This window comes from Gordionus sp. m RMFG-2023, chromosome 4 (genome assembly GCF_954871325.1).
Source record: "Gordionus sp. m RMFG-2023 chromosome 4, tfGorSpeb1-WG-v2, whole genome shotgun sequence".
In the NCBI taxonomy this organism is placed as follows: Eukaryota; Metazoa; Nematomorpha; class Gordioida; order Chordodea; family Parachordodidae; genus Gordionus; species Gordionus sp. m RMFG-2023.
In genome coordinates, this window is record NC_088778.1 from 25,292,994 (window position 1) to 25,307,236 (window position 14,243).

The window sequence follows — 14,243 nt, forward strand, 5'->3', positions numbered from 1 at the left end:
GGAACATGTGCCGAAAAATGGCATGATTTTAAAAACCCGGGTCTGGCTTAAAAAATTTGAAAACCTATAGTAAGCGTGATTCGCTCAAGCGATGCGAATTTCATCGCTAACGAAATCTCAGTTGATTCATCACGGCGTTAATACCTTTTGAAGTATAAGTAGTAAGACTTCCTCAATTTAGCTTAGCATTTATAAATTATACCACTTATTGGCTTGATTAAGTAAATTACGTGGCGAAAAATTTCGCATCGCTTTAGCGAATCGCGCTTTTAATAATTAATCAGTTTGAAAGTCGTATAAATAAGCGTTTAATATTCATTTAGTGCTCATATTTTCAATTTCCCGTTGAAATATTATGCAAAACACAACCCCGGCTGGGTTTCTAGTATTTTGGTCAAAAAAATGTTTGCAAAACTGTAGATTTTGCCTATAGATAGCGGAAAGGTCTGATGCGTAATATTATTTTTTGTTTAAATTAAAATTAAATCGACCTCTTTAACAATACTAGATGATAGTGGTGTATTATCCTATTTTATAAACAAAGTTTTTTTATGTTTGTAAATTATTTTAAATATTGCCAAATCTTTCATTCGATAAGATTGATTGGTCATCATCGGAGTTACCATATCATACATGTCTTCCTAAAAGACGTTTTCCCTTATCTTGTAAATGAGTGTTAGAATTAATTTCCTCCCATATACATCTTATTTATATCAATATTTTTCTTTAAAAAAATTAATTACTGTTTTATTTTCTTCAATTAGCTTTTAAATGATGGAGGTAATTCGCGCTTAATAAAATTTAACTACCAACTACTCTCTAATACAATTAATATAACCAATTTATTTACATAATAAACAATAATAATATAAGGAATGATTAAAATATTTTAATAAAAATATAAAGTAACGACAACGAGTAAAGGAAAAAGTAACGCATTAGCTAAATTCGTTAAGTCAATAGTAGATAATTTATTTCCAGCAGTAGCCGTATTCGGGCATTAATTTTAAAATTTATTTCGGACCGGACTTAAATTTTAAAAAAATTTAAGAATTTATAAATGTTTTTATGGAAAAATATTTTCAAAAATAACCAAATAATTGTTTATCATCCTTTAAAGTACTTATCATTTTTCCGATTTCGTTTGATTCAAAAAAAATGGATCGATACGATCTGCTTAGATCAGCCGGACAAAAATTTTTTCTAAGGATCGGGGTCGTATATGTAACAAAAAGGGTCCAATGCCGGGGTCTATAGAGTAATGCTGTGATTTGATGGAAAAAGTTAATGACACTATTTTTTAAGGGGTTATTATTAACATTCAACCCTGATATTTTAATTATATCACAAATCATCTCATTATCGATTTATTTTTTTTTAGTATTTCTTTGTCAATTCATTCCAATTTTTTAAAAAAACAGAAAAATTATAAATGAACAAATATTAAAATAATAATTATAAGTCGTAAAATGTCAATTTTTTTAGAGCTGTGCCGATATTTGATATCGGATCGACACCGATATTTAGCATTTTCAAAAAATATAGGATCGGGCCGATATTTTTTTTATTATTTTTGGTTACTTTATAATTGTAATACTATTATATAATTATTTTTATTTTATAAATAATTTCCATAATAATAAATTAATGAAAAAAAAATAGTTTAAAATTTTACACTATTTTTTTGTAAAAAAGAAAAGGATTTTTAAACATCTACCGCGCCACATTCAGTTTATTACTAAACAGCTAGATTTTGCCAATTTTAAAAACGATTAACTCAAAATTTTAGCCAAGAGTAAATTACCCATGATTTTCGATTTTTCCTATAGACAGAATTGTTTGGAGTTCTATTAGCGAAATTTCGAGGCATGGGCAATAATATTTTGGTTAAAATTATTATTTGGCCCTTTATAAAAATCGGCTGAATGGAGCTGTTTAACAACACTAAATTAACCTATAAACATTGCAAATATTATAAAGAGAATAATAACTTATGAAAAATAAAAAAAGTAAAATACACTTAAACATTCGTGAAAGTGAGTTGGTTTTTTTTAAAGTTATACTTATATATTTATGACATTGATATAAATATAGATGGTAAAAAAAATCAATATAAATATCGGATCGGAGCCGGATCGATAAAAAATTTGTGAATCGGTATGGCCCTAATTTTTTTTAATTTTCTAATCTTCTGCCCCTAAATAACTCAGGAAACCAGCTTTGATTTAAGATTTTTATCATTTAAATTTTTTTAAAGCCAACTATTTCTTTTAAAATTATTTCATTTTTTCTGGACACTTATTTTACAAATCAGTCCATTTCCACGAAACCTTCTTTCCTGTGAAAAAATAATTCCGTGAATGCATTGCCTTGAATACATTAATACCGATGCATTATAGCGAATGTTTTATCGAGGGTATATTGCCGCGAAATTATTATCGTGACCACATTACCATCAACTATCTACCATCATAATCAATGTATTATCACAAAATAGTATCCTGATTATAATTTCATATTTAATATTAGGCGTGAAGTTTACCATTTGTAAAATTAAACTGACATATTTTGCCAAACAGAAATATGGACTGGGTATTTTACCCAACTTATAAAATATTATTTTTATAGGCCAATCAAAAATTGCGTGTTAAAAAATAGAAATAATGCTTTGGCCGTATTGCATTCGCGTAATATTTTAAGTAAAATAGATTGGCATGTTCCTCTTTGACATATATTCGTGCTAATGAATTCGATAAATATACGAATTAAAAAAAATTTAGATGCGATTATTTATTTATTGAATTTTTGGGATTTGTGTAATAAAAAGATTGATGAAATAAATGGAATATATTGATGCATCTTTCCCCATGGTAACCATTTTGGCGAATTAGTTTTGCCACGACATCAAAATATAATGATGTTACTATTTTTTTAGAGATTAGAGAAAAATATATCGATGCCACTATTTTGAGTAACCTCAACAACACTAGTTTTTAAGTAACTAGGTAAGTATTAGAGATCCCCATTAATTACAAATGTCTGTCTTTGCACAACTCCTGGGTATATTAATCATTTTTGAGATGTCTATGTGTATAATTTATTTGAAATTTTACTTTAAAAAAGTGAAAATATTATGTAAATTAGTCATCTAAATTATATCACTAAGATATTACATGTTATTGTCGAGTTGTCAAAGTATCAACAATGTATTCTATATATTTTTTGTATCGAATTGTATTGGTAATACTAATTGACATAACTGTATAAAAGTGTTATGGCAAGCCATATGAAGGGTTTTGAGAGAATTCACAAGTGGAGATCAGTAAATCTGGTATTTTTAAGGCAATTAGAAGAAATTTTATCCCAAAATATTTTTGAGTTGCCCTTGCTGATGAAAGTTTTTCAAGACTATAAAAAATTTTTTTTAGCTATGGCGCATAATAATTTATTATAAGTTTGACTATGACAAAGAAAAAGCTTGATATTAGAATGACATAGTAAACAATTTTAATTAGATTTATAAAGCCTGACCCAAGTTGACCAATAAAAAATTCATGCACAAGTTGCCTGGCTAGTTAAAATTTTATAAAAACTTGGTGGTCCAATAAAATTTTACAATAGGTCTGCCCCAGTCTGTTAAACTTTTTGTATAATTTGTTAATTCTTTAACCTCCATTTTATATTGATTTTTAGTGTTGTTAAACGGCACGTTTTGAGCCGATTTTTAAAAACGACTAATTCAATATTTTAGCCAGAAAAATTTTACCTACGCCTCGAGATTTCGAAAATATATGTCTAGACCTTTGTTCAATCTATGAGTAAAATCTTCAGGCTTGAGTGATATTTTTCTGGATGAAATATTTAGTTAGCCGTTTTTAAAAATCGACTCAAAACGAGCCGTTTAACAACACTATTGATTTTAGTGCAAATTGGCTATCACCCCCCTATGGCTATCTATTTCTTTTTACGACAACCATTTAATAAATCAATTATTCTACATTGTGTACTTGTAATTGGATCATACTTATCATATAAATCATAAATAACTTGTTTAAATTTTGATGAATTTATATTATTTATAAATTTTCTATTTTATTTTGACAGCTCTATTTTATTTTATAATAGTATTAATCAAAATATAAACAAAAAAATTTATGTCAAAATTTTAGTTCCTGGTAAAAAAAATGAGAGATTTGCAAGGCCCTGCTTGATTTTTATTTATAAATAGTCTGGCCCTACCCACCAAAAAAAATTGATGTATAAATTCCAGGACCAGCATTTTTTGGCCCAATTCGTTATATATAAATTTTTTTCAATCTGATAAGCTATTCCTGGATTTGCAGAAATTTAATTTAAATATCAAAAATCATGATAAGTATCTGCTCTAAAATTGAAATTTAAAATAGCTATTTTTAAAAAAAATTTCTTTTGAAACTTTTACAAAATTAATTGTGCATTAGCTGAATTTCAAAATTTTTTATTTTCCAATTTTTCAGCAAAAAATAAATATTTTTAAAAAATTAGATGGGTGGATAAAAATAAGATTTTCCAACCTTGTAATCAAATTGAACCAGCCCTGCCAGGCTAATTCTGGTTCATATTTGATATGGGTCTAAAGGTATTTAATATAAACATACTATGAAATTATCACATTATCTCAAGTTTACCAATGCCTAAAGTCAATTCTCATGCACTCAGGTGATAACAAAAAATAAATTCTCAAGAGCAAGTATCTGTTAACATTTTATATCTATAAAGGCAATAGTTACTAAAAAATGTTAAGAGTCCAGTACAGACCATTGACTCCAGCAAACCTTAATCTTAGTCTATAATTCTAATTTAATCAATAAAGATATGTCCTTTATTTAATATTTATATAAAATTTTATAATAATGAATAAGAATTATAATGTTTTTTTGTGTCACCAGAACAAATTTTATAAATTTAACAATGAAGTGGACAATATACCATTTCAAAAATTGGATTTAATGGCTGAATATTAAATCATTATGTTTATAATTTTTATACAATCTAAAATAAAATTATTTACCAGAATTTGGGACTAATAGAATAAATAAACTATCAATTGTTGCAATAACAGGGGCTGCATATAGATTTTTCCATGGAATTTTTAATGTTAATTTTCCTAATAATATGTAAGATTAGCACAAAAATCCTGTATATAATATACCTAAATGTCCTTGGTAAAGCTTTATGGGAAGATCTAAATCAGATAGAGCTGTGCTTTTAATAGACAGATTTTTTAAAACGACATCCCCTAAAAAGTTTAATTTATATTGTAAAAAAAATATAATTACCTCCCCATATTCCAATATTTAATTGTTTAGTATCTAAATTTTCAATGTAACTGCCTAAAAATCTGTTTAAAACCTCAGTTACCAAGGATTCAAAAACCATTTTATATTTATGTATTCACATATGTTTGAAAAATAATTCGTGCACTAGTAACAAAGTAAATATATTTTAAATTATTTTAAAACAAATTATTAGTTTTATGTTGCACATATGTAGCAGAACTACTGTATATAAGAATTTCGAAAAGCGGTTTTGAGGAGAATGGGGCAGGTGTGGAAATGGGGAAAGGGCAATGAAGATGAAACAAGGATAATTCTTAATTTAAGATTACTATCAAATTCAATTACTCACAAAATATTTATAGATATATAGTTTACCTTCGCTAATGATGTTATATCAACTAGGGGCTTCACTAGCTTTTACAATATTAGGGAGGTCATTGAAAATTATTTTTATTTTTAAAATTACCTTTTATTTTTAAAATTACCTTTTATTTTTATAGATAACACTATCCAATATTATTTTTTATAACATTATCCAAAATTACCATTTATCTTAGCTAACTTATAAATTTCAAAATTTTGAGGTGGCACTTTAAATTTTTCAGGTGGCTCGACCCCAAGCATCTCCCCCCCAATGATGCTACTGATATTAACTTACTGCTTAGCCATAGTCATTAATTGCCTACGGCTAATTAGTCATAAGTTTAAAAATTTTTATGCTCAATTAGTTGTTTCAGTTAATATTTAATTTCTTGGTCTGACCTAATCTTAAACTGACCTAGCTAAACCATAAAGATATTATCAGACCCATTTACATATAATTATTACATGGATTAATTCGCAATAATACATTTTAAAGTATCGTTAAATGAAAATCAGCTGGAAACTTTTGATAACTAATTTCATACATTTCGAAATGATAAGTTGTTTTTATTAAAATTAACCACTTATCCATCGTCTACATGAGTGGGAGGGGGGGGGGTAGGAACAGTGGTGGTGGTCGGCGCCTTGATATATTTTTAGGGTTATATATTAAATTTAGAGATAAAATATAACAAAATATATTGTTGAAACATTTTATAATACAATGATCATCGACCAAATCAATATATTGCAAACAATTATAGACGTTATTTTTCAAATAAAACTTTGTTTATACATTTTCAGCAAGCTCCTAATACTATAATAATACATATATTGTAAATGAGGGGATTTTTAATTGAATTCTTTGCTAAAAAATAACTCCTTTATATTCATAAAATTTTGATAGTTGGTAGTAGATAAAATAATTTGTTAAACTTTTTAAAATTTCTGAGAAATACATTATATTTTTAAATAGGTATAATCTAATTAATAATAATGAAACACTGCCGCCGAAGTTGGCGAAAATTTTTTTAAGGGGTTAGGCATAGGTTTTTGAAAGGGATTTGTATCCAGTGGAAATATTGTAATGTAGACGTTGCTCTTATACTGAATATTTTTTGAAAGAAACCCAAACGAATACCTGACTACGCTTATGAAGGTAGCATCAAAATCGGTTTTACTCCAAAAGATAATTTGTAACTACTAGGTTTTCAAATGAGTAAAGCTTCCGTATTAGAAGTCAATGCCATTTTTTTTCATGAAATATAAAAACGTAATTCTGAGCTAATCTACTAGTTTATCATAATAAAAGAATTCTTAGTTCTAGATGTATAATAAAAAAACGAGATTTTCTAAATTAAAAGAAATTAAAGCCAATTTTTGCCTAAACAATATAAAAGTGAATTTACCTAATCATATTTTTAATAGAAGATTAACACAAAGCCACCCTTGTCTAGACTGTTCTTCAAAAGCCGAATTTGCATGGATTTTTAAAAATAGCCCAATTAAGATTATAACTAAAATAATATAGTGCAAGTCTGATTATTTTTCTCATAGATGGTAGAAAGATTTGAACTTTTTCTTGCAAAACCTTGAGACTTACACCAAATTTTAACTAAAATCTTTATCAGGCCACTTAAAAATCGACCCAAATCGGGGTTTTTTTAACACTAGTCTACTCTACTACCCATCTTAATAAAATTTTAAATATCCTTGTCATTTACAAATTATTTTATGAAGAGAATAATAATTTTTACAAATAAAAACATAAGCCAATTCAGTTCTAAATTTTACTTTATACACATAAAATATGATGGTGAACATGTAAAATGTATAATAAAAAATATATTTGTATTTATATGAAGTTAAATATAAAATCATATTTAACTTAAAAAATTAATATTGGTTGATAGGACAATGTAGATCATGAATTACTATTATATGAAGAAAAAATAGTCATAATTGTATATACATAGAAACATATAACAGAATACTTTTTGTGCTTTGTTATAGGCTTTTTACATATTCATTTTTTTTTAATTATCAAGTCTAAATAGTAAAAAATTATTAAGAATTAATCATCATATTCCTCCTCTTCATCTTCATCGTCTTCCCCTGGAGCACCTTGTAACTTCCTTTTGGTCCCTTTTTTATTTTTATTTTTGACACCTCCTACATAGAGTTAAAAAACACATAAATTATTTTTTAAATAAAGGGATATATGTAAAATGTGTACCTTTAACATGGACTTTATCACCAGCTTCATCAGCCTCCTCATCATCACTTTCATTCCCATCCTCACCTTCATCATCATCATCCTCTTCATCGTCCTCATCCTCTTGTTCAGCTGTGGGGGCTTTCCTAGGTTGACGCCCCTTTGGGGCTGCCACCTTTTTAACTCCTCCACCATTTATCGATACATCTCCAGCCCCTTCTTCCTCATCTTCATCATCATCATCTTCATCATGCAATGGATGGTCTTCATCATCATCTTCATCATCATCAAAGTCTGGATCCTCCTCTTCTTCGTCATCATCATCATCCTCATCATCATCATTCAAGGGATCTTATATTTTTTAAGATGTAAAAATGGTTATTATTATTAAATATTAATCAATTAAAAGATCATTTAGATAAATCTAATATGTAGTAAGCAACCATATTACTTACTCAATAGTTAATGGCCAGCCAGGCCATTAAATTAAAGGTGGATTGTCTAATATAGTAATAATGTTAATGATTTTTGGTTTTTTATATTTAAATAAAAGAAAATGTAAATTTTAAACATCATAAATTATACAAAATATAATAAAATCACTTAGAAAAAATATGTCTTATTATGAAATACAAAAAAAAAGGAATTGCATGATTACAATTGAGCCAAGGATAAAACATGCTGAAGATAAATATTACTACATGCTGGTCCAGCTTGGGTAAACAAGCCAGGCCATAAACCTTTTATTAAATATTAAGGCCATGCTCAAAATTTTTTTTAATATCCAGGGCAAGCTAAATATTTTAAAAATCTTTAAAATGGTGTAACATAAAACAATAAATCAAATTCATTATCTTATCATGGAAATGTTGTTGAAAAATAAATGATTAGCAAATAAAGATACATTTATTTATATTAATTTAAACTAAAATAATCTATCATTTTAGAATAAGGAGATAATTTGAAAAGTAATATTCATTGAAAAATGATCTGTAAAAAATGTTAAAATTTTTTTAAAAACATAGGTTTTAAATTGTAAAAGTCAAAAAACTTTTTTTTAAAAACAAATCTGGGCCAGGTAAAATATTTTTATGAAGATAGTAGACCTTGGATAACTATTAGTATAAATAATGATTTAATAAATATTTAAACTCATAGACATATTTTATTTCCAATAATTTAAAGGAAAAAGTGTAGTATACAGGGCTTAAGCTGTGAATCAAATATTTAAACAAATGGACCTAAGATAGATTGATCACTTTGCTTAGATTATATATGAAGATATATTTGCAAAGTTTAGCAATTTTTCCATTGAGCATAAAAAATAAAAATAAGGAATAAAAATAATCTTTGCAGGCTTTATTTTTATCATACTAGTTACCACAAATTTGAAAACTATAGTGAAGCCAGTTTAAAAGTAGGCATTTATCAGATTTTAAAATTAAATAAACCAAAACTAATTTTAATTTCCATGAATAAATTCTAAAAAAAGCATAACTGATGAATGTTTAATTTTAGAGGATTTATTGTTTAAATTAACATATTAGAATAATAAATTGATATTGGCCAATTACTGATCCAATATTGTATTTTGTAAACTCATTTTAATTTTTCCATCTATAATTTACTATACCATAATATAACAGTCATTTAAATATATAATAATAATCAGTTATAGTTTATATTCATGAATCTAAATATTTTTATTGATAAATCATTTTATATAGCATTAATCTTTACATAGTAAGTAATAAACATTATGAGATTTGAAATAAATTCATTTCATCAGATCAAAAAAATTTAAAATATTGGACAATAACCAATATTATAAAAGATGAAATCTCTGCCTGATCTGATGATATCAGTATATACCAATTTTTGACATAAAAATAATAAAATATATAGAAAGAATATAAAATATAAACTGGCATTTAAGTTTATAACCAGCAAAATCAATATTTCACAATATTAATGATAAATAAAGCATAAATATATAAAATTTCTATAAATATTTGTCCCATGTTTTGCTATATTTTAAATCATCTTATATGATTTTTGTAAATGATACTTTTATTATTGGAATTAAATTAGTAATTTAAATGATTTTATTAAAGGTGAATAAAAATTAGGGAAATAACTAGTGATTTATATAAATACAAGTTTATTGCAATTCAATAAACATTAAATTCTATAAAATATAATAATTAACCAATAGATATTAGAGGTCAATAAAAGCCACCATCTCACTCATTATAATCTAAAAATTGTTCTTTTTTATATTTAAATTGAATTCTCTAATGTCTGTCTTATTTAAAATTATCATACTTTTAATATATTTAAACAAAACTAATCATTTTATATATATAGGTTATCTGATAATTATGAATAAAAAAATATTATGAATTTCTATTTGTTAAGTCATACCCAAGTCACTTTCTGATTCATCTTTGTTGTCTCTATCATAGCCATCTAAATATTGAAGACCAGGTATAAGTTCAAATATCTTATCTCTAAAACCATCTTTGTGTTGTATACCACAATTAAAAAGATCTAAGGATATCAAATCTTTAAGATTTTTCTAAATAAAGAATCTGTATTACATCATAATAATCAATTTTACTAATGGTTGAATGGCTGAAAAATCGCTTATGTTATTTCCAGCTAAATTTAAACGGACAAGACGGGGTGCTTTATCACATAAAATTTTCAAACCATCGCTGATTCGATTATCTGATATATCGAGCTAAATATATACTATTTAAATTTTATCTAATATATTAAATTACTTTTTTTAAATTAGGTAAAGTAGGAAAATTTTTTAAACTGGTTAATCCAACATTAATAAATGTAAGATTTTCTAAATTTATAAACTCATCATTCAAACCTTCAATAGTCGTAGCTTTACAATTATCTAATATAAGTTCTTTTATCTTTAAAATAGTAATGTCAACAATGCAAAAAAAAATATTATTACTTTTGAAGGAGATCGCCCTCTAGTTTCAAGTTGAATACGTTTTTCCATCATAACTATAAACTAGAATAATATCAAAGATTTTTATGATAAATGGAGGATAAATCTATTATATATTGGTAAATAATTAGAAGAGCGCAGGCGGAAACACTATTTAAACGAAATTACGATTGTAAAATATGGCTCCTAAAATTTAATGTCAACCATATCGGCATTTATTATTAAAATTTGATTGGTTATTTTTTCTAGATAAATTGACAAATTTGAAATTATTATATTATTTTTAAATAAAATAATATTAGGGATTATGTCACAGCTAAATTACTTTTATATACATATTATAAAGCAGATTATAAATTAATCGTCTATATAATATAATCAGTAAATATTCAAATAAAGTAACCCATGACAGGAAAAATAAATATAAATAAATATATAAAATATAAAATATATTCAGCTCTTTCAAAAATAACTACTCAGGATAGAGGTGTACTAATAATTCTAACATAAGGAAATCATAGGCATTTACGAGAGGAGACTAAATCCTCAGACTTCCCTATGGTAAAAATATATAATTTTAAATTAATTCAAAAAACCCCCTAGACTGCTGATATTGATATAATATCTAAAACATTTACTGACACATCTTATCTATCATACATAATTTATACTCAATTATTTCAGAAGAATTTTAAAAAAATATTTTGGTTCAGAGATTTTAATACTTTAAAAATTATTTAAGATACAGTTATAAGATCCTCTTTAGAAATATTCAAAAAGATACAGATAAGATAAAAAAAATTTACAAAAGTATCATTGATATAGATATAAAAATACTTAAAAAATTGATAAAATGTGAAATCTTTAAAAAAATTAGGATATTAGGCTAAACAAAATCATTTATTTAGATTCATTTCACTTAATATAATTTTAGGGTGTAAAATTAAAAACTATATATGAAGAAATTTTGATTTTAAACTTTATAAAAGTAATTTAAATGATATAAATAACTATTAATTATTTTTTTTATATGCCTATTTGGCCTAGGTTTATAAAACTAAATAACCGTTTAATCGGGGCTTTAGTAGGTAATTGAAAATTTTTATTTAATGTGCTTATATTTGTGTAAGTTTCTGATATTAAGGGAATCGCCTTTAACAAAATTAATATTTCCAGTTTAGTTTCATATACCGTTGATCGGTCTTGTATCGTCCCCCTAGTTTAAATATAAAAGAAAACCGCTCTTATCCAGTGGCGGCGCTAGGGGGTGCAGGGGCTCGAGCCCCCTGAAAAGTTTGAATAGCCACCTGAAGCAAAAATTTTTTTTTAATGGCTCCTTAATATCCCCTTGAGTTAAAAATAAATGTTTTTAAATGCCCTCTGAATAATTTCATTTATAATTCTATTGAGTAATATATAGATTTAATTTTATTAAAAAATTAATAAGACTATCTTAATTTTTATTGAATGAATACTATTTTAATTATTAGATTAGATTATTACATATAAATTATACTATGTCAGCTTGCAATCAAATTTTATGTTAAAAATATAACAATATCACTCACTAAATATTAATTTAGCATTAACAGTTGAAGCTTAATTGACTTTTATTATTTAAATCATTATATAACCCTAATTCAATAAATATAATCATTTATTAATTGAAAATTAATCATTTAATATTTTAGCCGAGTTAAAAATCACTAATCAACTATATTGATTTTTAAATTTAATTATCATGTATCTTCCTAAAATTATTTTCAAGGTCCAAATCCAAATAAGTATAAGAGATTTATTTATAAAACTAAGTAGACATCTATATATATAATCCTCAAAAAATGTCAATCAAATTTAGCCAATAGTTTTCTTTTAAATATTATTTGTCCAATCAAAATGATTATAGCAGTCACAGTCACAACTGTGACATTATATAGTCAATTATTTTACCTGATGATAGTCAATTATAATTTTGTTAATATATTATGTAATATTCAACTTCTTTATTAATTATTGGACGTTTGTCCTACTTAAATTGGGAGTGATTCTTAATAATATTTAATTAATATTAACAAATTCGGAAGTATTTAAGTTATGTTAAATTGTAGTTTTAATCTCCATGATATTTAGCGCCATCTATAATATAATATTTTATTTTAAATAGCATTATATTTCTAAGTTGAAATGTAAATATTTTGTCTTAATTGATGTCAAATATATTGTTCTTTCTATATATCTATAATTTATCTATCTATCTATCATAGCAATTTTAAGCCAATTTAGATCATATTAGCAAAATGGATTTAATCTCCTATAAATCATGGAAAGCATTTCAGAAGTATTTTGAGGCAATAGGCAGGAAGGAACATTAGTATGAAAAAAATGTTTGCAGATAATCCTACAAGAGCTAAGGAATTCAAATCTATAATATATATATTCAATAAAAATCATCATAGCTTAAACATATCAAACACGCATTCATAAACCAAATCGAACCGCCATTTTCAAAAAAAAAATTTCAATACAAAAAACAATTACAAAACATATAATAATATAATAATTACAATAATTGATATTTTTTTTAACAGACACAACATCGAGCAAAACCTTCAATCATCAGTAAATAATTATATTTTTTAACAGACACCACATCGAGCAAAACCATATACTTTCAATTTACACATCTTAATCTTGAAGATACTGAAAATCAAGAACAAGTTGAACATTACTGTGGGCCATTAAAATCTATTTTATTATTTTTTTTAGATTCCTACACAAGATACCATTCAACAAAACCAAACAATGGAACGTTTCATACCACCAAAATCTAAAGAAGGCATTATTGCTTCAACAAGAGTAAATTTTATATTTTTAAGATGTGATTCCGAAATATATATTTATTAGGTGAGGGGCTATTCTAATATTTTCCATTATTTTTTATAAATATGTTTATGAAGTATATATTTAGTAATTTTATTTTATGTCCACAATAATAAATATTTTAAACTAAACTTATTTTTATAAAATTGAGTAATTCTTATATTTTTAAATTTTAATAATAAATCAACATAAGGAGAAAGCTAGAAAGAGACAGGCACTTTGTCGTATCAAGAAAAGGAACGAACAAAGTCTTATTCCTACAACATCCAACCATCTTGAAGATACTGGAAATAAACAATTTGCTTCAACATCCAATCATCTTGAAGATACTGAAAATCAAGAACAAGTTGAACTAAAAATTAGATTGCAAATCTTATATTGCTGATAAGTTTCAGCAGATAGAGGAATTATTATAATTGCCTTCCAAAAATTAAAAATACTGTGGGCCATTAAAATCTATTTTATTATTTTTTTTAGATTCCTACACATGATACCA

General features: G+C 25.4%; 2 protein-coding genes across 7 annotated transcripts in view; both read right to left on the bottom strand.

The window, feature by feature from the left end:
* The window catches only part of LOC135928327 (intermembrane lipid transfer protein VPS13A-like), an 81,456-nt gene extending 76,004 nt beyond the window's left edge, over nucleotides 1-5,452 (bottom strand). For 5 of the 6 annotated variants that reach the window (XR_010572290.1, XM_065464772.1, XM_065464773.1 and 2 more), the window contains exons 1-3: nucleotides 5,319-5,452; nucleotides 5,192-5,278; nucleotides 5,051-5,146 (exon numbers count right to left, since the gene is read on the bottom strand). Coding sequence is in view for 5 of the 6 variants with exons in the window: in XM_065464772.1 (XP_065320844.1) it covers nucleotides 5,051-5,146; nucleotides 5,192-5,278; nucleotides 5,319-5,418 (283 nt within the window). In the remaining variant the exon portion in view is untranslated. The remainder of the gene's footprint in view (nucleotides 1-5,050; nucleotides 5,147-5,191; nucleotides 5,279-5,318) is intronic. The other variant, XM_065464774.1, reaches the window with a different exon arrangement.
* A 2,054-nt stretch (nucleotides 5,453-7,506) lies between these two features.
* Nucleotides 7,507-11,038, bottom strand: LOC135927849 (acidic leucine-rich nuclear phosphoprotein 32 family member A-like). Its single transcript, XM_065464054.1, has 6 exons — nucleotides 10,871-11,038; nucleotides 10,683-10,826; nucleotides 10,517-10,639; nucleotides 10,321-10,474; nucleotides 7,918-8,247; nucleotides 7,507-7,853 (listed from the first exon to the last, which is right to left on the bottom strand). Exons 1-6 carry the CDS (start codon nucleotides 10,919-10,921, stop codon nucleotides 7,756-7,758), a joined length of 900 nt encoding a protein of 299 aa, XP_065320126.1. The 5' UTR covers nucleotides 10,922-11,038; the 3' UTR covers nucleotides 7,507-7,755.
* Nucleotides 11,039-14,243: the final 3,205 nt, after the last annotated feature.